General features: G+C 42.3%; 1 protein-coding gene across 1 annotated transcript; it reads left to right on the top strand.

The window, feature by feature from the left end:
• The first annotated feature begins 3,936 nt into the window (after positions 1 to 3,936).
• Positions 3,937 to 23,246, top strand: LOC122923681 (zinc finger protein OZF-like). The gene is made up of 3 exons (XM_044274537.1): positions 3,937 to 3,989; positions 4,124 to 4,244; positions 20,486 to 23,246. The coding sequence occupies exons 2-3, from the start codon at positions 4,124 to 4,126 to the stop codon at positions 21,895 to 21,897; spliced, it is 1,533 nt and encodes a 510-aa protein (XP_044130472.1). The 5' UTR covers positions 3,937 to 3,989; the 3' UTR covers positions 21,898 to 23,246.
• The last annotated feature ends 436 nt before the right edge of the window (positions 23,247 to 23,682 follow it).

Here is a 23,682-nt window from a genome sequence, read left to right on the forward strand (position 1 = left end):
CTCCCAGTTTGTCTTCAGTTAGGTCCTCCTTCCTTCCCTTCTGTTTTGTATTGGCTAGGCCTTAGGTAGACGCTGGTTCCTTCATCTTGTGCAAGGAACGGGTTGTCTTTTCGCCTGCTCCCTAGCTGAGGGTTTGTGTCAGTTTCAGCAGGGCCTAGGTTGGTATTGGAAGTATTTGTTGACAGTGGTGCAGGGGTTAATCTTGTGGATTATCGATTTGTTCAGAGTCATGGTTTTAGAACTAGTGCATTAAGCAAAGAGATATCAGTGTTTGCTATAGATTCCGCTCCTCTGTCGCAAAAATGTCTAACTCATATTGTGCAGGATATTCATATGAGGGTGGGTGATTCTCATGTTGAATCCATTTCTTGTTTTGTTCTTAAAGGTTTGCCTGCTCCGTTGGTTCTGGGTTTACCATGGTTGATCAAGCATAACCCTACCATTGATTGGCAAACTAGACAAATCAGTAATTGGGGTATCTATTTCTGGGGTATCCACTAAGGTGTTACCTCCGTTTATTTCAGATTTTTTTGGACGTATTCGCGGAGGGTGGAGATCAGGAGTTGCCCCCCCACCGAGAGTATCATTGTCCGATCAATCTTATTCCCGGAGCTAAATTGCCAAAATCTCGGTTATATAAGCTTTCCCAACCTGAAAGAGTAACTATGTGGGAGTATATTGCCAAGAGTTTGACAAAAGGACATATTAGACCATCTAAAATCACCTATGGCAGCGGGTCCCTGAGACCGTGCCTAGATTTCCGAAATTATCTCATTACTGTCCGTGACCCTTATCCCCTTCCCTTGATTCCAGATCTATTTGATCAGATTGTCGGTGCCAAGGTGTTTTCTAAGTTGGATTTAAGAGGAGCTTATAATCTGATAAGAATCAGGGAAGGGGATCAATGAAAGACGGCCTTCAATACCCCTGAGGGTCACTTTTGAGAACCTGGTTATGCCCTTTGGTTTAAATAATGCCCCAGCAGTCTTCCAGCACTTTATCAATGACATTTTTCATCATTTGGTGGGGAGGTTTATCGTTATTTACTTCGATGACATACTGATTTACTCACCCGATATGGAGACTCATCAGTATAATTTGAGACAAGTTTTGTTGATCCTTCGGGAGAATAAATTGTATGCTAAGTTGGAAAAATGTGTGTTTGCTGTTCAGGAACTGCAGTTTCTGGGTTACTTACTTTCTGGATCCCGAAAAGGTCCGTGCGATACTAGAATGGGACCGGCCAGAGAATCAGAAAGCTCTGATGCGGTTTTTAGGATTTACTAATTACTACAGGAAGTTCATCCTGAATTATTCCACTACTGTCAAACCTTTGACCGATATGACTAGGAAGGGCGCTAACTTCTCTCTCTGGTCAGAAGAGGCATTACAGGCTTTTTCTACAATTAAGGAATGTTTTGCTTCTGCTCCCATTCTGATGCAACCTGATGTGTCTCAACCCTTTATTGTGGAGGTGGACGCGTCAGAAGTGGGAGTCGGAGCAGTTTTGTCGCAGGGTCTCTCTCCTAACAAATGGCGTCCGTGTGCTTTTTTCTCTGAAAAACTCTCTGCCGCTGAAAGAAATTATTATGTTGGGAATAGAGGGCTGTTGGCCATCAAATTGGCCTTTGAGGAATGGCGTCATTGGCTAGAAGGAGTGATTCATCCGATCACGGTAATTACTGACCATAAGAATCTGGCCTACCTGCAATCGGCAAAGCGTCTGAACCCTAGGCAGGCCAGACGCAGGGCTCCAGACTAAAAAAAATATCAATTTCTAACCTTTTTTTATGAACCAGACACCCTCTTCTCTTCCGAGCAGAGGATGCCTGGTTGTCTCCCATTGACTTCCATTATTCTCAGGTGCTCAGCCGAGCACACACATATATAACAATGTGTTCGGGCCGAACACCCGAATACTTTGGTGCTCGCTCATCACTACTGGTGGGTGAGTCATGGTCTGTGTCTCTGCATCCCCATCTCAGCGTCTTCTTCCGGTCGCTCATGCAGTCTGCCAGAGTCTGTTCTTCTAAGCACTGATCCCTAACTAGGGGATCTGACTGCTTTCCTTTATATACAGTTTCTATCTAAATTAAAACCTTCTAGGGGGAGGGGTGTAGTGGAGAAACTCAGCACAAACAGATACAATGTTACAATTCCTCGTCTCTCATAGACTTTCATTATAACTTTAATGATACTCAATGGGAATGACGAAGCAGTTTTTCCAGACAAAAACAAGTCTTCAGACATAATAACCTAGCAGCATCTGCCATTTAAAAGGTCAGTCTGTCTGGTTTAGTTGGTAAACAATTCTGGCTGTTACCCTCAAAACATGCTCTTCTTCTACTCTTAGGGTAACTGTAGAAAATTACTAGCTTCACATTATTAGCTAGAAAATCCCAAAAGTCTCTCATTATTCATTAACCGTTTCCACAGTGCTATGCAAATACAGTGCAAATGAGCAGGATATATGTGATAACATACATCTAAAATGCAGTTGCACGGTATCAAACAGTATAAGCCAATGCAAGTTTTCCCTTTTAAAGTGTAAAAAGTAAGTAAGCAGTTGATGAGGGGAAATAGGGGCAAATGTCCAGACTTCTAAGTTCTCCTGCTCCAGGGCACTACACATGTGCCCCCTCCATCAGCTTCAAATCATGCTTGATTCACCAGCCATGCACCATGATGTCACCCATCCAGGTGGTCTTGAGTAAAATTGAGATAGACAGTAATAGTTTTGGTCAACAGCGGCTTCCTTTGTAATATTTTTTCATGAACCCCATTTTTTGGTTTTTTTCTGATATTGGACACATGAACAGAGGTTTCTGCAGTTTGGGGTGGGTCTGAGAGCCTTCTGCTGTTACACCTGGGTTCTTTCTTCACCTCTTTCAGGATTGCCTATTAACAGGAAGCTTGTTCCTAGGGAGAGCAGCAGCAGTCCTGGATTTTATCCATTTGTAGATAATTTGTGTAACTGTGGATAAATGTATTGTGTAGTTCCCTCTCTCTGACCTGTTGAGGCATGGACACTTTTACCCGTATTCCTGCTTCCAACATATCTACTTGAAGAATTTAAGAATTAACTGTTCACTTTCTGCCTGATATCTCCCATCCCCGACCGACGTCATTTTCTACAGATAATCAGTGTTATTTACTGCATCTGTCAGCGGTATGAATGTTATGGCTGATGGGTGTATATACTGAGAAGGGCATAATGGATCTTCAGAGGAGAATAGGGGTTTCAGTGATCTCAGAGGTTCCTGTTCCTGTCCAGCAGGGCGGCAGTCTCTCTCTCTCATAGAGCTTTTATGGGCTCTCCGCAAATATTCAATAAATATCATCAGATATTTTTCTTTTTTCCCCGTTCACCATAACAGCTCCTTAGGAGAAAGGAATTGTCTTCCCAGGAAAAAGGAAACTTGGAGGGGAATATAGATGTAGCGTTTTCTCTGACGAGGAAACTGGGAGTAGTTGTTTTTTTTTCCTCCACGTATTTTATCTGACCGATATAGGTCTTTACTGTGGGTTCTCTCTCTACTTCATAAGCAGAGGTGTCATTGTTCATGGACAATGCTCTAACACCTCTTTGGTTGGTAGGGTGCTGCAGGACGCCCCTGGCACTTGACACTTATAACTGTATCCTCATCCTCAGAATGTACTATTATGGAGAAGGAGCTGTCATCCACTGCCCGCCATTCCCTCTCATAGACCAGATATTACTTCAGTCTTGAGGTCTGCTAGGTGCTGGGCCCTCGGTACAGGTGGTGAGGAGCAGAATGTTATTATTCCCCCCTGATAACTAAACCTAGAAGTGAAGGAGCTGAGAGAATTGTCCGATCTTTAGACAGATCTACAGGAGGCCATGTATTCAGTCACTGTGTGCTTGTGTCTCCACAGATGGATCCAGAAGGAGAAATCCACCAGAAAGATGTCCCCGTCCTCTGTATTCCCATGACTGTCCAGAGGAGAAGGTCCCAGAGAATCCTCAGGTAGATGGAGCTGAGCCCTATACACATCTATAAAGGGGTCCTGCAGTCATAGAGGGATCATAGATTGTGGGGGTCTCTTATGTGGATCTGTTAGATTTCCCACCTGTCTGCTGTATTGTACTGAATTGTTACAGATGACAAATCAGGGAGAAGATCTGACTGATATTAAAGTGGAGGATGAAGAAGAGAGGATGATGGGTGATCCCCCGTGTAGTAGTGACTTGGAGGAGGACATTCCAGGAGATGTCACCACAGGTATGGAATCATGAATGAAGAACATGAATTCCATGTTTTCTCAAGTCCTTCCGCAAATGGTGGTACAGTAACTTTCATTTGATGGCCTCGAAGCTCTGACTCCACCATTACCAGCCATGTGTAACACACACAAACACTGTAATGGCAGAGAGCAGCAGTAACACAGATCCTGGCCATTTAACCCCTTAGATCCAGTAGTCACACTCTTGAGGTGTAAGGAGTTTCACAGGAAAGGTGCCAGTGACATCGGCTCCTTGTGACCTGATGGCTACTAGGACAGGTGGAGGCCTGGTAATGACCCTTATGGCTGTGATCTTGGTCCTGTTAGGCCCTGCCCAGAACACACTCTGTTCCAGCTCCCTCGAGTGGTCTTTCCGGTCCCCGTTCTATAAACCTCTGGACAGAACTGGTCACGTTTGCCACTGCATCTAATGACTTGTCTCAGCTTTGACAAGTAGTCTTATGTCCTTTGGGGGCACATCATCTCTGAGGCCAGTTGTTGGGCCACAGGATAGGGAATAACTATTAGAACAGTGGGGTCCTACCGCTGGGACTACCACCGATCACAAGAACAGAAGCCCCCATAAAATGAATGGAGCAGCTGGAATTTTGACTACATGTACACCAGACGGTTTGTGTGTTGCCCGTGTAAATGTGTTAATTGTACACAACCCACATCTATTACACACAGAAAAGTTGTTACATACAGTAGAAGGCACTGTGCAAGATCCCTGAAAACCATCCACCAGCGCCCTCTTAACAGCTAAGCCTTTCAGACCATTTGGCTCACAATCATCTCTGGAATTATCTTTCCAAAACTACTCCTTTTACCTTTTTAGCCTGCTCTGTCTTGTTTAACTTGCATCGGACCAGAGGAGTCTTACGCTCGGGTTCTCTCTCACCTCGCTGTGCTTTCGGAGTGATCTTAACAGGACGCTTGTTCCTAGGGAGAGCAGCAGCAGTCCTGGATTTTATCCATTTGTAGATAATTTGTGTAACTGTGGATAAATGCTTTGTGTAGTTCCCTCTCTCCAACCTGTCGAGGGTCGAGGCATGGACAACACCTGACCTATGAGGTGTCCTGTGGTATCCGATCCTGCAAGTTGCTCGGTGCAGTCTCCATGGATCATCGAACTTGTTTTCCAGCACATCCCAGAGTTTAAAATCTGATTGAGATCTGCGGATTTGAAGAAAAGTCACCACCTTGATCATATTGCTCATTCCTGGACAGTTTTTGCCATGTGGCCGAATGACGGCACTGCCATTAAGGGGGCAACGCTGCCATGAAAGAGGAAAACGTGGCTGTACAGTGTTTAGGTAGTACATGTCACATGCACATGATCCAAGGACCCAAGATTAGTGTTGAGCGAACTTCTGTTTTAAGTTCGGCGTCTAAAGTTCGGCTTCCGGTTAGCGGAGAATCCCGATATGGATTCCGAATACCGTTGTGGTCCGTGGTAGCAGAATCAATAATGGCCGGTTATTGATTCCGCTACCATGGACCACAACGGAATTCGGAATCCATATCGGGATTCTCCGCTAACCGGAAGCCGAACTTTAGACGCCGAACTTAAAACAGAAGTTCGCTCAACACTACCCAAGATTTCTAGCAGAACATTGCCCAGGGCATCACACTGGCTCCTCTGACTTGTCTTTTTCCCATAGTGCATCCTGGTTTCATATCTTCCCCAGGTAAGTGATTGCTGCCTGATATATACCCCTCCAAAAAAAAAATCCAGACAGACGCAAGATATTAAAACCCATTATGGCTGTTGGGTGTATATACTGAGAAGGGCATAACTGTCTTTCTAATGCATCTTCCTACAGAGGAGGATGGAGTGGTTTGCTAGGTGCTGGGACCTCGGCACGGGTGGTGAGGAGCAGAATATTGTTATTTCCCCCTGATAACTAAACCTAGAAGTGAAGGAGCTGAGAGAAGTGTCTGATCTATAGACAGATCTACAGGAGGCCATGTATTCAGTCACTGTGTGCTTGTGTCTCCACAGATGGATCCAGGAGGAGAAATCCACCAGAGAGATGTCCCCGTCCTCTGTATTCCCAGGACTGTCCAGAGGAGAAGGTCCCAGAGAATCCTCAGGTAGATGGAGCTGAGCCCTATACACATCTATAAAGGGGGTCCTGCAGTCATAGAGGGGTCATAGATTGTGGGGGTCTCTTATGTGGATCTGTTAGATTTCCCACCTGTCTGCTGTATTGTACTGAATTGTTACAGATGACAAATCTGGTGGAAGATCTGATTATTATTAAAGTGGAGGATGAAGAAGAATGGATGATGGGCGATCCCCCGTGTAGGAGTGAGGTGGAGGAGGACATTCCAGGAGATGTCACCACAGGTATGGAATCATGAATGGAGAATTTCAAGGTTTCTCAACCCCCTCTGCAAATAGATGTACAGTTATGTTTATTGGATGAGCTAGAAGCTCTGACTCCACCATTTACAGTGGGAGGACTCCGTGTGTAATTGACAGCCCCTGCAATGGCAGTAATGCAGATCCTGGTCATTTAACTCTTAGATCCTGTAGTCACAATCTTGACGTGTAAGTGGTTTCACAGGAAAGGTTTGAAGTCAATCGGCTCCCTGTGACATGACTGTTACTATGGCAGCCGGGGGCCTGGTAATGTCCCCCATGGCTGCTATCTTGGTACTCCTATTAGGCATGCATCTAATGACTATTCTCAGCTTTGAGAAGCAGTATGTCACTTCTGGGTCTTGTATCGCTTGGGACATGTCATCTCCATGGCTGCAGCAGCACACGTTACTCAGCCCGTCCAGAAGTTCAAACCATGGGGACTGAATAACCAGTGAAGAGAGCTAGGTAGCTGGATACAAGCTTCAGGGAGCAGGCAAGTATGACTTTTTTAAAAAGTACAACAGGCTGGTGTTGACAGAAAAGTCTAAAAAAGCGAACAACCGTTTTAAGACAGTTTCTAATTTTTATATTCCTCACCCTGAAAACAGTTTAACTGGTATTCCAATTAGATCAGGTTATCCCCTATCTACAGGACAGGGGATAACTATTAGAACAGTGGAGTCCCCCTTCCTGAATGGGATCCCCATACCCCGTGGAGCCTCTGAACTGAATGGAGAACTTGGTCCTGCTCCATTCATTTCTGTGGAGATGGCTATTGTATGCCTAGACCAGGCATGCTCAACCTGCGGCCCTCCAGCTGTTGTAAAACTACAACTCTCACAATGCCCTGCTGTAGGCTGATAGCTGTAGGCTGTTCGGGCATGCTGGGAGTTGTAGTTTTGCAACAGCTGGAGGGCCGCAGGTTGATCATGCCTGGCCTAGACCATCATGCCTAGACCTGCATCAGGTTCATCACAGGTGCTCTGGCTGGATGATAAATGTGGTGCAGGACTAGACACTTTTGTTTCGCTGTGCTCCTTACTGCAAATTCCACCACTTTTCGAGCCTATCGAAAAAGAATGTGTAGAAATCCTAGATGTGTCACTTTGCATCACAAAAAAGACAGATTTTTGGTGCAGACACACTAGTAAACCTGGGCCGTTAAATCTTTTTAGATCTAGACGGTCGCTATGATCAGATTGTCCAGGACAATGTTAAAGAGGATCTCTCACTAGATTTCACAATACAAACTGCATGCAGTATTAGATAGATCTATCCTGTTGAAGTAGATGTACTTAGTTGATATTAAAAGTCCGGCATTTATGTACTCCTCCTCCTCCTCCTCCTCTGGCCACCTGTAGCTTGTAGTAGGATCCCCTAACAAGGTACCTCACATATGGTCTGTGAGCTTGAAATCTTGAGGTTCCCTCTGGGGAAGACACGGCCCGGATGCTTGGTATGTTAACCAGGCCTTCTGAGGAGCTTCTCAAGCTTTCTCATTATTTACAATAAACTCCGGGACTTGCCCTTACAGATTAAGATTGAAATTCATCCAATTACATTGTGCTTCGAGGGCTTGCCTCCAATCAGAATTTGACAACCGTATATGCATAAATATATTAGTGCAAGGCATAAATCAAATCTACCTATGTAAATGATTATTGACACCTACGTGCATACATGACCTTTAGATGACACTTATGTGCTCACAGCTAGATACTTCTTTGAGATGTCATTTTTGATCCATTATCCATTTACCAAGGACTATGGGCTGTTTCACACGAGTGGATGCCGTGCGTGACATCCACTGCGTGAATGACAGCCAAGACCCGATGCGGACAGCAGAAGCACGGAGCAGTAACATGACTGATAATGCTCCGTGCCTCTCTGTGACCTCTTTACTACAAAATCACAGTGACAACTTTATCTCACTGTGATTTCGTAGTAAAGAGATCACAGAGAGGCACGGAGCATTATCAGTCATGTTAATGCTCCGTGCTTCTGCTGTCCGCATCGGGTCTTGGCTGTCATTCACGCAGCGGATGTCGCACACGGCATCCGCTCGTGTGAAACAGCCCTATCTGTGGTAGCATACAGGTTAGATGATATCAGGAGAAGTAGAAAATATGTTCAACTGTGTATGGTCTGTTTAACTACTTATACCCCAAATTGCTCTCAATTTTTTTTCCTCTTGGACATAGTTTCACTTCGACCTCAAGGTTCACCTTTTCCAGCTACATTTATCCTTCTGAAGAGCAGGGCAAAACCATTGGCCAGAAAAGACCCCCCCCCCCCCCCCTTCACACACACACACACTTGACCTGAGTTGTGAACACCTGGCACTAACTGCCTGAGGAGGTTTTCCTTCGATGATTACCGCAATGAATTCAAACATCAACAGAATTTAAACCATGGAATTGGAGACCCCCTTTCCCCATTAGTGCGGGAGTTCTCATTGGGACGTGAGAGCCTGTGTGGTCCAGGGTTCATGACAACCAACTCAGGCTACTTTCACACTAGCGTTATTAGAATCCGGCAGGCAGTTCCGTTGCCGGATCCAGAAATCCGTATGCAAACGGATATCTTTTTTTTTTTTTTTTCGGATACGGATCCATTAGACTTATTCATTGAAATACCAGATCCGTCTTTCCAGTATCATCTGGAATAACGGATCCGGTATTTAATATTTTCAAAGCTAGAAAGAACTGCACATGCGCAGACCGGAAAACCATTAATTCATATTTCAATGGAAATTAATGCCGGATCCAGCAAGTGCGGTAGTGTTCCGAGATTTTGGCCAGAAAAAAAATACCGTACAAGGGACGGAACTGAAGACATCCTGATGCATACTGGACAGATTACTTTCCATTCAGAATGCATTAGGACAAAACTGATACTTTTTTGTCTGGTATTGAGCCCCTTCACTGGATTTCAATACCGGAAAAGAATAACATTAGTGTGAAAGTACCCTAAGCCCTTCAGGCCATTTGAGCTCCCAATCATCTCTGGAGTTATCTTTCCAAAACTCCCCTTTTTATCCTGCTCTGTCATGTTTAACTTACATTAGACCAGAAGAGACCATGTAATGACAGCCCTCAGGAGCTACAAGCCGGCACATCCCTCCCTGGGATTCGGCCAAATAATAATGTTGGTAATTACTATTACTAGTTGCACCGTAATAGTAGAAGTGATATTTCAGCCGTGGACAACATGTTCTATAACGTTGTCAAACTGTCCTGGCGATTTCTCTATGTTTTGCGCAATCCCATAAGTTTTTGTGACACACCAACTTTCTATTTCTATGGTACGTGTATTAGGGACAGCGTCATCTGTTTTTTGGGTCCCTTCTCTGTATGAGGCAGCAATTCATAAATACTTCTTCTATAGTGCCCTAACATGCCATCCATATCAACCAAATTTAGGATGTTACGAAACAAACACCACAGTTCGTCAGATTTATTTCCCATGGGGCTATGGTACCATCTACATTCACAAATATCGCAAAAATAGTTCACACTTTCCCCAGGGTCTCGGATTCCTCCCCTCTTGGTGCAGGACTCATTTTCCCCCATTACAAAATTGGATGGCCACTTCCAGTTGCGGTCATGTCCATGTGACACAACCACCACAAACCTTATCACAACACACAGCCTCATAAACATAACCATGTGGGAGTGTCTGCTTCACAAACACCAAGCCTCTTGACGGTCGGGTGTGCCAAAAATATAGATATATCTGCCTCAAAATATTCCCAGACAAAGGATGACATCAGGATTCAAAAAGGACAAAAATAAAATAGAAATAAACTAAATATCAAATGTACTCAGCAACATAAAAAAAACACTTCATAGCAAGGATTTGAAGCTGAGGGCCTTATTTAGCCCTTGAGGAGCCACTGTATCGAGCAATACCATCCAGCTCGTTTCTTTTTGGAGGAGACACTTCTTCCCCTCCTCTAGCCCCCAATCTCACCCGATCGATCCCCTTCAAAGAAATCCCTTTCGGATTGCTTTTATGGGCCTCCCTAAAATTCTTTGCAGTGGGCTTTAATTTTTTCAATTTATCTGACTGTGTGATCACAACATCCCCCCCCCCCCTCTTCCCAATTAGCTGGCGTAATCACCACATTCTTCATGTTTTTGAGTTCATTAAGAGCATTTATTTGATCCTTATCCAAATTATCTTTAAATCTACTATTCCATGTTCCATCTAAGGGCTCGTTCACACAAACGTGGGAAACCCTGTGCCTGTGCTGTGGACCGCAAACTGCGGTCCCCAATGCACGGGCACTGTCCGTGGGGCAGGCGCATGGGGGATCGCAGACCCATTCACAGATCCTTCTGTTTCGCAAAAAGATATAGCAAGTTCTATCTTTTTGCGGTACGGAAGCATGGAACGGAACCCCAAAAAGCACTCTGTAGTGCAATACGGCAACGGGCAACACGCGTTTGTGTGAACGAACCCAAGGCTACATGCACACGACAGTGGAAAAAAAAGTCGGTTAAAAACGAACACACTGTCAGTTTTTCATGACCGTTAAAAATAGCCATGAAAAATGGATGAGTTTGGCAGTTATTTCTAGACCCACCCTTCTGAGAACAGCCACAGGATGGTAGGGCCCCAGCTAGAATAATGTCCCCCATAGTGTAGGATTTTATTTTTTTATTTTTTTGTTGCTGCCCCCAGATTTCAAGGGAACCTGTCACCGGGATTTTGTGTATAGAGCTGAGGACATGCTAGATGGCCGCTAGCACATCCGCAATACCCAGTCCCCATAGCTCTGTGTGCTTTTATTGTGTAAAAAAACCTATTTGGTACATATGCAAATTAACATGAGATGAGTCCTGTACATGAGATGAGTCAGGGACAGGACTCATCTCAGGATAATTTGCATATGTATCAAATCTTTTTTTTTACACAAAAGCACACAGAGCTATGGGGACTGGGTATTGCGGATGTGCTAGCGGCCATCTAGCATGTCCTCAGCTCTATACACAAAATCCCAGTGACAGGTTCCCTTTAATAATACCACCATGTAGGCCCCCAGCTAAAATAATGTCCCCCATAGTGTAGTATTTTTTATTTATTTTTACCGCCCCAGCTTTAATAATGCCCCCAATGTAGTCCCCCATCTTAAATAATGTCCCCCATGGTTTAAATAATGCCCCCATAATGGCCCACCACAGTTTTTTTTTTTTTTTGTTAGTTTTTTTTGTTGATTTTACAAAAAAATAACTCGCTTTATCTACTTGTTCGCGCTGCAGCAGTCTCTTCTATCTTCACTGAACGGGACTTGCCGAAGGTGCGCGATGACGTCACTGCACGCTCCCACATGGTTACGTCACCACACATATTGCAGGTCCTTCGGCAGGTCCTGCTCAATGAAGAGAGAAGAGACTGCCGCACCGCGAGCAAGTGGATGAGGTGAGTTCTTATTTTTTTTTTTTAACCCCTCCTGGGTAAAGTGTGCCCGTTTTTAACGGCAGTTAGACGGGTGCACTACTGTCAATCGGCCGTTAAAAACGGTCCCATTGATTTCAATGGGTCCGTCTGACAGAGAAAATGGCCAAAATTAGGACATGTTCTATTTTTGAACGGACGCTATTAACTGGCCGTTAATAGAACGGCCATGTGAATAGCCCCATAGACTTTCATTGGTGTTAAAAATGTCAGTGTGATGGCCGTTACTTAGATGGCGGTCACACGGCCATTATTCACTGTTGTGTATGAGGCCTAAGTCTTGTTTAACAAGCTTGACAAAAATTTCTACTACTGGACAAGATGCCAGCGGAGGCCACTGCTGTGATCGGCGGTGCAGATGTATGGGGAATTTGGAGTCATCCTCTATCTCCTGTTCCTCCAACAATGATTGAAGATCTTGTATTGTTTGTAATTCTGGGGGGAAGGGGGACTCCCCTTCCCCTATTTTACTAAAATGTTTTTTTGAATAGTAATTTTCTTGCGAAAAGTTCTAAGTCTCTCACCAACGAGAAACAGTCAAACCTTTCTGCCGGGGAGAAAGTTAGACCTTTCTGCAAGACTGACCTTTCAGATGCCTTCTGGAAGTTAATCTTCACATTTGGATCACAGGTATCCCCTAGGGCAGTGGTGGCTAACCTCCAGCTGTGGTGAAACTACGACTCCCAGCATGCTCCATTCATTTGTATGGAGTTCTGAGAACCGCAAAGCAAGTATGAATCTTGGGAGTTCCACAGCTGACGTGCCGGAGGTTAGCCATCAAGGCCCTAGGGTAAGGAAACTAACATGACCAGACCTCCTATCTCTTTAATCTCTCCTCAAAGGATTTCCTTTTCTTCCTATTCTCTCAGTCAGGAGAGAAACGCCAGCATTCATCCACTTATTTCCAACAGTCTGACGTCATTAACGCGTCATCTGTAAGGGGACTACAGGGGTTGGACATTACAGGAATCACTGAAAAGTTGTCACTGTATGCCTTGTTCACACGTCGGTTATTTGATCATTTTTTTCCATCTGTTATTGTGAACCAAAACCAGGTGCGGGTCAGAAACACAGAATAGTTGCAGATCTTTTCATTATACCTCATCTCCGTGCAGCCTCCACTCCTGGTTTTGGCTCCCAAAACTGATGGAAATAACTGATCAAATAACTGATGTGTGAACAAGGCCTTAGTGATAAAAAGGTAAAACAGACAAATCCCATACAAAATAAATAATAATCTCATGGCCTGTACAATACAATATGGGGGGACTACAGTCACCATGTCATAGCACATGGCCGACACCCCATGGTGGTACAAGAGATAGGAATAGTGTTTCAAATCAATACATCCTACCTGGGTGGATTTGATTTAAATCAAACCGATTTAAATCACTAGTCAGTAAGGCTTGATTTAAATCATAGTTTTTTACATAAAGATTCATATTTGGACAATTTTTCTGTTGTACTTAGGAAGGAGAAAAATAATCATTACCTTAATGACAATTTAAATTCAACTGAAACAATAACATTACAGCATGTTATTTGCTTAAACATCCATGGTTGTTAACTAATTTGGCTAAAGAAAATATATATATTTTAAGAAACTTGGACTGTCAGCCCAGCCTACACAAGAAGAGCTTAATAATGTCCTCTGTAGCTCACTCGTCATCTTCATCTTCTTCTTTGTTCATAATCTGGAAAAGAAAAACAAGCTTTCCTGCTTTATCAGGAGTCGGGACCCAAACGATTTCTCAATTTAGAATGAATGAGTCCAAAGGAAGAGAATATTCTTTCAACGCCCGCAGAAGAAGCTACTGCTGTTAACCACTTCCCATCCGGGCCATTTGCCCCCTTCCTGACCAGGCCTAATTTTACAAAACTGACATATCTCACTTTATGTGGTAATAACTTTGGAACGCCTTTATTTATCCAAGTCATTCAGAGATTGTTTTCTCGTGACACATTGTACTTCTTAAATTTGTACGTCATAAATTTGAGTCAATATATTTCACCTTTTTATTTATGAAAAAATCACAAATTTACCAAAAATGTAGAAAAATTCACAATTTTCTTAATTTCAATTTCTCTGCTTTTAAAACAGAAAGTGATACCTCATAAAATATTTATTACTTAACATTCCCCATATGTCTACTTTATGTTGGCATCATTTTGGAAATGTCATTTTATTTTTTTAGGACGTTAGAAGGCTTAGAAGTTTAGAAGCAATTCTTCCCATTTTTAAGAAAATTGCAAAAACCCACTTTTTAAGGACCAGTTCAGGTCTGAAGTCACTTTGTGGGGCCTAAATAGTGGATACCCCCATAAATGACCCCATTGTAGAAACTACACCCCTCAAGTTACTTAAAACCGATTTTACAAACTTTGTTAACCCTTTAGGCGTTCCACAAGAATTAAAGGAAAATGGAGATCACATTTTTTAATTTCACTTTTTGGGCAGATTTTCCATTTTAATCCAATTTCTTCTTTAACACATTGATGGTTAACAGCCAAACAAAACTCAATTTTTATTACCCAGATTCTGCCGTTTACAGAAACACCCCACATGTGGTCATAAACTGCTGTATGGGCACACGGCAGGGCGCAGAAGAAAAGGAACTCCACATGGTTTTTAGATGTCCCATTTGAAGCCCCCCTGATGCACCCTTACAGTAGAAACTCCCAAGAAGTGACCCCATTTTGGAAACTAGGGGATAAGGTCCCAGTTTTATTGGTACTATTTTTGGGTACATATGATTTTTTGATCATTAATTATAACACTTTATGGGGCAAGGTGACCAAAAAATTGGTTGTTTTAGCACAGTTTTTATTTATTTATTTTTACAGCGTTCACCTGAGGGGTTCAGTCAAGTGACATTTTTATAGAGCAGATTGTTACGCACGTGACGATACCTAATATGTATACTTTTTCTTATTTATTAAAGTTTTACACAATAATAGCCTTTTTGAAACAAAAAAATTGTTTTAATGTGTCCATGTTCTGAGAGCTATAGATTTTTTTTATTTTTTTAGAGATTTTCTTATGATGGGGCTCATTTTTTGCGGGATGAGGTGACTGTTTTATTGGTACCATTTTGTGGGACATACGCCTTTGATCACTTGGTGTTGCACTTTTTGTGATGTAAGGTGACAAAAATGGCTTTTTTGACAGTTATTTATTTTTATTTTTTATGGTGTTTATTGGACTGGGTCGATTATGTGATATATTTATAGAGCCGACAGTCATGGACGCGGCAATACCAAATATGTATATTTTATTTTTCTATTTTTAAATTCTTTTTTTTATTCCTTACTTGGGGAATTTTTTTTTTTTTTACATGTGAAACCTTTTTTTTTTTTTTTTTTTTTAACATTTTATTTATTTTTATTTATTTTTTTACACTTTGCGTCCCCCATAAGGTCATACAAGACCTTTTGGGGGACATTTAACTTCACTTTTTTTTTGTCTTTTTTTTCACTGTTGATTTCTTCTGTAACTGGGGCTGACATAGTAGCCCCAGTTACAGGAGAAATGGACCCCCCAGAGAGGCTGTACAGCGCAATACTTTGCTGTACAGCCTCAGTGCAGGGCTGATCGAGGTCTGTGAAAGACCTCACAGCTCCTGCACTCACCCGGCTCAGGCAGTCACATGTCCTGGAGATCATGCTGATTGGACTCCAGTGAAAACAGCTGCTGGGGGAGTGTAAATGTTCCGATCTCCCTCTCCTGCCAGCACTAATGAGAGGGAGACAGTACAAGCCTTTCTGAGCGCTGTAACTGCAAATTACAGCGCTCACAACACATGCTCTGGAGACAATGCTGATTTGTCACCAGCTGCTGGGGGATCGCTGGTGTGGTGTGAATGTATCGATCTCCCTCTCCTGCCAGTGCTACAGAGAGGGAGACGGTACAAGCATTTCAGAGCGCTGTAACTGGAAATTACAGCGCTCACATGCCCCGGAGACCATGCTGATCGGTCTCCAGGGCTTACAGTTTAGCATTACAATCGCAATGATTAGTTTAAATACCGATCTCCCTCTCTGATTGGCAGAGAGGGAGATGGTAGATGCATTTGTGATCGCTCTGACTGCTTGTCAGAGCGATCAAAAGCCCGGAGACCAGCAAAAAAGGTCTCAGGGTAAAGCTCCATGTTCTTGGCTGTCAGGAGGGAGCTGAGTCACGGAGTTTCTATGTACAGGCGCGGAGCACAGGGGGGAAAGCTGCAGGACGTTTTAAAACGTGCTTTCAGAAATAGAGATCCACCTCCTGGACGTTCATAGTCAATGGGCAGACGGGAGGTGGTTAAAAGTGAAATCATTACTTGAACAGTCTCTAAATCCAAGTGCTTAAGTGACTTCCACCAGTTCACTGGTGTGACTTTCTTTAAAATATCTTCAGCAAACATATATTTCTTGAGTGGTTCCCCCTTGGCTTTGAAGTTCATTATAGTTGGCATTACAGATGGATAATTGCTGGATACCCCTGTCATAGCTAACTCCTCTTCCTCAGCACTTAAGTTTTGACCCTGATACTGGATATTGACAATATTTGCCAAAAAATGAGCTGGAGACAGTGCTTGTCCCATTCGTTTTTTTAATGCTTGTAATTTAATTCTGTCCATGTGTAGTTCTGTTTTTAAGTGTTCACTCAGTTCCTTCCAAATTTCAAGAGCATCAGCAATAAAACAGCTATTTTTCTGTATTTTGTTTAAAGCTTCAGAGATGGGTTTCAGGATGCTCAGCATATGTTCAACATTTCTCTTAAGCCCAATGTTGAGGATTTTGGCCATGACAGTGCCATCTATTTTATCTCGATTTTCTTCACAAACTGTCATCAGAATAGGCCAGTTCTTGATATACTGCTCAAAACAGTCCACCACAGAGTCCATCTAACATCTTGTGGGAGTGTTAGCTTGGTTCCACCCATCCTGTTCAGAGCTGCTGCAGCAAAATGATTGTTACGAAAGTATTTAGCAATTTCAACAACATTAGTCTTTATTCCTGGAACACTTAAGTCTTTGGCTAAGAGGTGCAGCAAATGAGCACTGCAACCATATGTTATTAGCTTTGTATTCCCTTCCTGCTCTTCTAAATTTCTTCTCATCTTGGAAACATTTGCAGCATTGTCTGTGACCAATATATAAACTAATATATTTTCCTCAAAAAGCATTTTATATTAAAAAATCTGATTTTAAATCTAAAAAATCTGATTTAAATCTAAAAAATCTGATTTAAATCTAAAAAATCTGATTTAAATCTAAAAAATCTGATTTAAATCTAAAAAATCTGATTTAAATCAAAAAAATCCGATTTAAATCAAAAAAATCCGATTTAAATCTAAAAAATCTGATTTAAATCTAAAAAATCTGATTTAAATCTAAAAAATCCGATTTAGATTAAAAAAATCCAATTTAAATAAAAAAAATCAGATTTTTTTTTCAGATTTTTATTTAATTTTTATTTATTTTTTAAATCATTGATTTTTATCCACCCTGCATCCTACCTGGATGATGTTCCTCATTGAAGTGCCAATTACCTGTCTGTGTGTACCAGGTTTATACCTTTCAGCCCCTCCTCTAGTGTGCAGCATGCATGTCTCTGAGAAAAGCACCTAGGAATGTGACCCTCTCAGCACAATGGTGGTTGGGTATGCTATCTTACTATCCCTAACTCACTACATTACAGGGAATATCACTACATAGAATATAGAAGGTCATATAAAATAGGACAGAGTTGAAGGGGACAGAACCAATCAGTACCCTTACAAAACAAGTAGTGTTTAGGGATGAGCGAACCTGGTGAAATTGACCCGAACCAGGATACCATTAAAGTCAATAGGGACCCGAACTTCACTTTATTATTTTCAGAATGCTAAATAAAATGGCCATTGAGGGGTTAAAAATAATTTTAAAAAACTCACCTCATCCACTTGATCGCGCATCCGGTCAGGACCTGCGATGACGTCACACGTGGTGAGCGCGGTGACGTCATCGCAGGTCCCGCTGAATGAGGATAGAAGAATCTGAAGAAAGAAGAGGATACTGGCTGAGCGATCAAGTGGATGAGGTGAGTTTTTTTTTTATTATTTGTAACCCCTCAGTGGCCATTTTATTTAGCATTCTGTCTTAACCATGTTATAATAGAAAGTAATAAAATCACCCGAACACCGAACTTCAGTAAAAAAAAGTCTGGGTTCGGGTCCGGGCACCCAAACTGGCAAAGTTCAGTACAAACCCGAACTTTGCAGTTCGGGTTCGCTCAACTTTAATAGTGTCAGAATACCCTGTCCAATATGAACCATCTTTGAAGAACCTGGAGCCATCTAACCTGTCCTTTCACCAGAATGGGTCATCTCTGTGTGTCTCTTCTGCCTTTTCCCATTGTTTTTCAAAGCGCTTTGTCTCCTCCTGCAATCTCGTCTTCTACTTCCATTATAACACATATCATTTTTCTAATTTGTTTTTATTTTCTGATTGTAGATTCTTTTTATCCTATTTCCAGAACATAAGTCATCTTACCTGATCTTTTCTTAACAGCATTTACAGATATGCTTTACAGAAGCCACATGGGCCATAGATACAATGGTCTGGCGCTGACCTCATTGACTTCTTTCTGGGGATGCTCTGTGACCTGTGCAGAGGTCAAGAGGGAGCAGATAAGCTGAGATATCACCTACTGTGTATGGTGGATTCTGTGCTATCTGTCATTCTAATCCTGCCTGCAGTTTTAAGAAGATGACTGTAGGAAGGTGACCTGTATAGACCAAGAAGTAGCTCCTACTATTTTGCTTACTGGTCTGTGCAAAATTTGACGGATTTTAGGATTTTCTTTTTTAAATATAGATAATAAGGAAAATAAAATATAACACTGTCTACAATTCTTTTTAGAATATGTTTAACATAAAAACTTTAGGGGGCATTTATTAAAGGGATTCTGTCACCTCCCCTCAGCCAAAAAACGATTTAAAAGCAGCCATGCAGCACAGCTTACCTGGATTAGGCTGTGCTGTTTAATCTTGAAATCCGTCCAGCAGTTACTTTAAAAAACGACTTTGATCAATGAGGAAATGCGTCCTGAAGGTGCCCAGAGGGGCGTTTTTTTCTTCCTAGTGAGCCCAGTACCGCCCCTCTTTCAGTGCCCAGCCCGCCTTCCTTGTATTTTCTAACTGCCGCCCCCAGCCTGCCACAGCCTCTCCTGCCTCTCCTCCCCCTCCCTCACGCCGAACGAAGTCTCGCACAGGCGCAGTACCCACTGAGGGCTGCGCCTGTGCGATCATCAGGAGACTGAGGGCGGCAGCTTCATCTTCGTCACTGGGCATGCGCCGAGCCCAGTGACGTCCGATGCTCGCTCTTCCCTCAGTCAGCAGGGAAGAGAGAGCATCGGACGTCACTGGGCTCGGCGCATGCCCAGTGACGAAGATGAAGCTGCCGCCCTCAGTCTCCTGATGATCGCACAGGCGCAGCCCTCAGTGGGTACTGCGCCTGTGCGAGACTTCGTTCGGCGTGAGGGAGGGGGAGGAGAGGCAGGAGAGGCTGTGGCAGGCTGGGGGCGGCAGTTAGAAAATACAAGGAAGGCGGGCTGGGCACTGAAAGAGGGGCGGTACTGGGCTCACTAGGAAGAAAAAAACGCCCCTCTGGGCACATTCAGGACGCATTTCCTCATTGATCAAAGTCGTTTTTTAAAGTAACTGCTGGACGGATTTCAAGATTAAACAGCACAGCCTAATCCAGGTAAGCTGTGCTGCATGGCTGCTTTTAAATCGTTTTTTGGCTGAGGGGAGGTGACAGAATCCCTTTAAGGCCGGCGATGCATATGCTGGTCTTAATCAGTCTGCGCTGCCAGTGGATGCGCCAAAGTTATGTAGAGACGCAAGCCTGTACATAACCTTGGCTCTTGCTGCCATCGGCTGTGTGACACGATTTAAAGTATGCCAGCTCCCTTTAAGGCCATTTTTGCACACCATAAACTGGCGTGGAAAATAATGAATGAGGCAGGCCGGCCCTCTTGCCCACCCATGCTACTCCCCTTTTTCCCACCATATCGTAAAAGTGACGTGAGTGGTGTAAAGGCACAGATTTGCGACCTAAATATGCCACAAAGTGTTGTAAAATAAATAATAAATGACGGCCTTAGTTTAAACAATACGTCATTTTCTGAGTCTAAGACTATGTCGGTAGCCTTTGCTTAGGCCTCAGTTCTAGTTGGCTCTTTAACTAGTCCTAACTAGATTTCAGAGTTATAACAATACAAACATAAAACAGACAAGAGCCCATTTGACAGCCCCTCAGGTGAAGAAGTATTGCTCATGAGACTAATCAGTTTGTTAGAATCAATTCACTTATCTCTACTTATAGGTTTATCTTCTCTATAATTTGGAAAAACCACAAATTTATTTATTTTTTTTCTTAACAGAAAATCCCAGTAATAATTTTGAGGAGAACTTCATGTGGCCACTAAATTATAAAGCAGAAGATGAAGATATCATGCAGAACTCTTCAGGAGAAAACCTTAACTTACATCCTGGACTTTACAGTACAGATCTGTTATATAATACATCTAATCATCAGGAACTTTTTTCTAACCAATCAAAGATTGTTACCACAAGTACAGGTCAGGAAGGAGGTAACAACATGTTTCAGTTCACAAATAGATCAAGTCTTTCCACACACATAAGAATTCACACAGGGGAGAAGCCATACTCCTGTTCAGAATGTGGGAAATCTTTTGCATATAAATCACATCTTGTTATTCATGAGAGACGCCACACAGGAGAGAAACCATATTCATGTTCAGAATGTGGGAAATGTTTTACAGATAAATCAAATCTTGGTACACATGAGAAAATTCACATAGCAGAAAAGCCATTTTCATGTTCAGAATGTGGGAAATTTTTTGTACAAAAAGCAGGACTTGTTAACCATGAGAGAATTCACACAGGAGAGAAGCCATTTTCATGTTCAGAATGTGGGAAATGTTTTACACGGAAATCAAAACTTGTTAAACATGTGAGAATTCACACAGGGGAGAAGCCGTATTCTTGTTCAGAGTGTGGGAAATGTTTTGCACAAAAAACAGGGCTTGTTAAACATATGAGAATTCATACAGGAGAAAAGCCTTATTCATGTTCAGAATGTGGAAAATGTTTTTCACAAAAATCAATTCTTGTTAAACATGTAAGAATTCACACAGGAGAGAAACCATATTCATGTTCAGAATGTGGGAAATGTTTTTCAGGAAAATCAAGTCTTGCTATTCATGAGAGACGTCACACAGGGGCAAAACCTTATTCATGTTCAGTATGTGGGAAATGTTTTATAGATAAATCACATCTTCTTATACATGAGAAAATCCACACAGGAGAGAGACCATTTTCATGTTCAGAATGTGGGAAATGTTTTATAGATAAATCAAGTCTGGTTAAACATCAGAGATTTCACACAGGAGAGAAACCTTATTCATGTTCAGTATGTGGGAAGTTCTTTTCAGATAAATCACATCTTGTTAGACATGAGAGAAATCACTCAGGGGAGAAGCCATATTCATGTTCAGAATGTGGGAAATGTTTTAAACAAAGATCAGAACTTGTTAAACATCAGAGAATTCACACGTTAGAGATGCCATATTCATGTTCAGAATGTGTGAAATATGTTAGACAAAAAACAGACCTTGTTACACTAGATATAGCCAACACAGAGGAGAAGCCAAATTCATGTTCACAGTGTGGGAAGCACTTTTTAGAGAAATCAAATCTTGGTATACATGAAAGAATTGACACAGCAGAGAAACAATTTTCACATATTTTAACATATCAGGTTATTAATTGACCTTAAATAGATTTTCCAGGAATAACTAACTTGTAAGTGATACCAGAGCCTGCCTCCACTTGAAAGAGTCATAGTTACCTGCTCCCTAGTCCTGCACGCTGGCTCCCGTGTGTCCATCTTTCAATCATTGGTTTGTTTACTTCCATCCAGGCATGGTCATCTGCTCTGCTGCAGCCACCTACTAGCTATATCAGTGACATGTCCGCAAGGGACTCTAAACTAATCAGATTCATTGAGAAGTTCACAAAAATTTATCTGACAAACTAATCCAGAGTTGTTTTTTTTATTTGTTGTGGACAAATTGACCAAAACCATTTTAATGGGGAACAAAATTTGCTGGACAAACGGGGGAGGATAAAGGATGACATGATATGGGGAGGGCTTGTCCTGATTTGCTCAGAGGCTGAAAGCCTGATCAGCCAATCAGGGTGCAGTATTCAGACAGGTCCTTCTGACAAAAAGGAAGAAACTGCATTTTGTGCGCAGCTAGGGATGTGAAAGCATGTGCAGTGGCTGAGTCTACAATTGTAAGCCAGTAATCTAGATGTACTAGGACACTATAGGGAACGAATAGGGATATAATTGTGTAGATTTTAGGGTTTTATCAGGGAGAGCGAGGGACTGGTCACTGTCTGAGAGTTGTGCGTTGTTTCATACAGCTTGCTGGCAAGTTGTGGATTACAAAATCCTGCAAGAAACAATTTTTTTTCTGGATGAACAGCCAGTCGCCGGCTTATTGCCAGCACCTCCAGCATCATTAGCATATATTCTGCTGCAAATGCTGAGCAATTATCCTCTTTTTTTCTGAACACCAATTTCAATTTACTGTTGTAATTGGGCATTTCAGTGCATTATACCTGTATTATTGAACACATTGTATTACTGCAAGATACCTTTGAGTGTTTCAGTAAAGGCATTTACTGCACTAACGCCATAAGTATACCTGTGCTATTGAATGTGTTGTATTACTATAAGATAACAGATATAAGATAAACTGCATTATTATACACGTGTTACCAAATGTGCTTTACTGTAAAAACTGCATTACTATACCTATGTTAGTGAAGGCATGTTACTGCAAAAATTGCACTAGTATACTTATTTTAGTGAATGTGTTGTATTACTTTGTTACTGTGTATTTACAGCGAAAGCATTTTACTGCAAAAACTACATGATCAGTTTTAACTGTCTATACCTGTGTGTACTGTGTTTGTTTGTAGAAGGGAAGCGACATTTAATTGTTCCTTTTTATTATTTCAGAAAAAACACCTGCACTGTGCTAGTACTATTTAATAATCTGTATACCCGTGACTTTTCATTTATAGGCTTCATAATAAAATGTCTGGTGGCGAAAGATTCATGCCTCGACATCCCAGAGTAATAATATGGGTAGTAGTGCACATGGCAGTAGAGGCACCAGCCATATGGCTAGTAGCAGCAGACCACAGTACTCCTTTATTTACAATTATTATTGAGGACAAATAGGATGAGTTTGTGGACTGGATGGCTCACTCCTTTTCTCAATCGCAGCAGCATGATGTCGATGTCACCTTTTGAGTATGGTACTATGCCTTGGAGCCAGAGATCACGGCATTCCTCCGGCTCCTCATCCTGCTTGCAGCCCTAGAGAAGCCTCTCAGTTGTATCCTCTCTGTCTTCATTGCTCCCCTTTTAGTGGGGCACATTCTTTTTCCCTAAGAAAAGGCAACACAACCCCATGTGCTATGCAAGATGCTGAAGGTGGTCTTCCTGCTGATGACTTGTGTGAGAAGCGTCAGCATTTGG

This window comes from Bufo gargarizans, unplaced genomic scaffold (genome assembly GCF_014858855.1).
Source record: "Bufo gargarizans isolate SCDJY-AF-19 unplaced genomic scaffold, ASM1485885v1 original_scaffold_1806_pilon, whole genome shotgun sequence".
NCBI classification, from domain to species: Eukaryota; Metazoa; Chordata; class Amphibia; order Anura; family Bufonidae; genus Bufo; species Bufo gargarizans.

What these genes read in the sequence shown, in the direction of transcription:
- LOC122923681 (XM_044274537.1), top strand. Translation starts at nt 4,124, where the DNA reads ATGACAAATCAGGGAGAAGATCTGACTGATATTAAAGTGGAGGATGAA. An exon ending in TCCAGGAGATGTCACCACAG is followed by an intron (nt 4,245 to 20,485) that starts GTATGGAATCAT and finishes TTTTCTTAACAG; the next exon opens with AAAATCCCAGTAATAATTTT.